We start from the raw sequence: 1,711 nt of genomic DNA, 5'->3' as shown, positions 1-1,711 counted from the left end.
AGCGGGCCGGAGGGGCTGACGCCTGAGCAGCTGCGGCACAGACAGGAGCGGCTGCTGACCATCCAGCGCATGCACAAGATGCTGTTCCCCGAGCAGGCGCAAACAGCCCCACCTAGCGACAGCCTCGCGCAACAGCAGCAGATCGACCTCGCCAGTCTGCAAGGTCTGCATTTATTTATTTATTCAAAATTGGACGTTTCGAATGACATCCGCCACTCTTCTTCAGCATCAGTAAGGAACTAACAGAACTCATTAACACTTATATAGGAGCAACTTGAAAAAACAGTTGAACATGGCAAGACTCATATAGTCAATGATTTGTAAAGGAGACTGTTTTTTCCAGTAGCTCATATATAAGTGTTAACGAGTTCTGCTAGTTCATTTGTGACTCTGAAGACTCAAAACGTCCAGAAATTATCTCCGTAATTTATCGAGTAGTAGAGTTTGAATTTCCTATAAGTATGTTGACCTGGATGCCTATTCTTCATCTATGTATTATTATTAATATTAGGTCGGCCAGGGATGCCCCCACGCGGCCCAGCAGGCCTCAACATGCAGCAACAACAACAGCCCAGCCCGGGGAACCTACCCACCAACCCGATGATGTCACCGCACGGACTGATGACATCACAGGCCAACATGATGACATCACAGGCAGGGTGGAGCGGTGACCCTTCCCAGGGTGCACCTCCCCACAAGGCAACGGCGGCAGCCATGTTGGGTCATCTGGGGTCGTCGCCGGTGGGGTCAGAGGGCATGGTGTCGCCGGGGTCAGACCAGATGTCGGCCGCGCAGATGGAGTGGCGGAGGCTGGAGGAGAGTTTTTACAGAGAGAAGAGAAAACGGATGTTGGAGCAACAGATGATGCGTGGGCAGCCATACGGGGGACAGAGGTCAGTACAAACTTTCTGTATCAGTATCTGTATAGCTGGTATAACCCACCAGCTTCGCAGGCATGGCACAGCTAGCAATATTACATTGAACGACTTGTTACACTTAATCTTTGCACAAGTGGGGAGCCGTATGGGGGTCAGAGGTGGGCCTAAACATTTATTCTTATATCCTTACTTTCTCACTCTTACTTAATGACTATTTCTCACCATGGAAAAACAATTCTACTGTTAAAACCAAAGAACCCACATTTTACAGAAAAGTGTTCCACAGCTTCAAAAGAAGTCAAACTTAATAAATTAACTCACCCACTTTATGTATATCTTACAATGTAGTATGTAGTGTAGCATAGGAACTAGTTCTTCATACCATGTCTTCATTATATCAATGTAACGTTCTTTGGGAAGATCCATTTTTCATGTTGAGTGAAAGAGACCCATTGTTCATGTTTTGGGGAAGATTCATTGTTCATGAAGTGGGATTGGCTTCCAGATGACATAAACAATGCTGTTTGAAATCTTCCCTGCAGGTACCCTGGTCCACAGCAGTTCTTACCTCAGGACTATGACGGCCCCCCAGACTCCCAGGGGGCCTTGCAGCAGACTATGCAGCCTCCACCCCCCTACCAGGACATGGCGCGGTCCATCCAACGACAGCAAACCGGATTGTCTACCTCATACGGCGAGCCCTATGCACACCAGCTGCTGCAGTCCCAACCACAGCCACAGGGGGCGCCCCAGGACAGACATCAGCTGCTGCAGTCCCAACCACAGCCACAGGGGGCGCCCCAGATGCTGCAGTCCCAGCCACAGCCACAGGG

The 1,711-nt window shown here is 49.6% G+C and overlaps 1 protein-coding gene across 1 annotated transcript in view; it reads left to right on the top strand.

Moving 5' to 3' along the window:
• Positions 1–1,711, top strand: part of LOC109467499 (B-cell CLL/lymphoma 9-like protein) — a 13,091-nt gene that overhangs the window by 8,609 nt on the left and 2,771 nt on the right. Inside the window, exons 13-14 of the mRNA XM_019765511.1 lie at positions 512–893; positions 1,421–1,673. Of these exons, the coding sequence (XP_019621070.1) occupies positions 512–893; positions 1,421–1,673 (635 nt within the window). The remainder of the gene's footprint in view (positions 1–511; positions 894–1,420; positions 1,674–1,711) is intronic.

Source organism: Branchiostoma belcheri, unplaced genomic scaffold (assembly GCF_001625305.1).
Source record: "Branchiostoma belcheri isolate BF01 breed outbred unplaced genomic scaffold, Haploidv18h27 scaffold180, whole genome shotgun sequence".
NCBI classification, from domain to species: Eukaryota; Metazoa; Chordata; class Leptocardii; order Amphioxiformes; family Branchiostomatidae; genus Branchiostoma; species Branchiostoma belcheri.
This window is presented reverse-complemented; position numbering and strand designations above follow the sequence as displayed.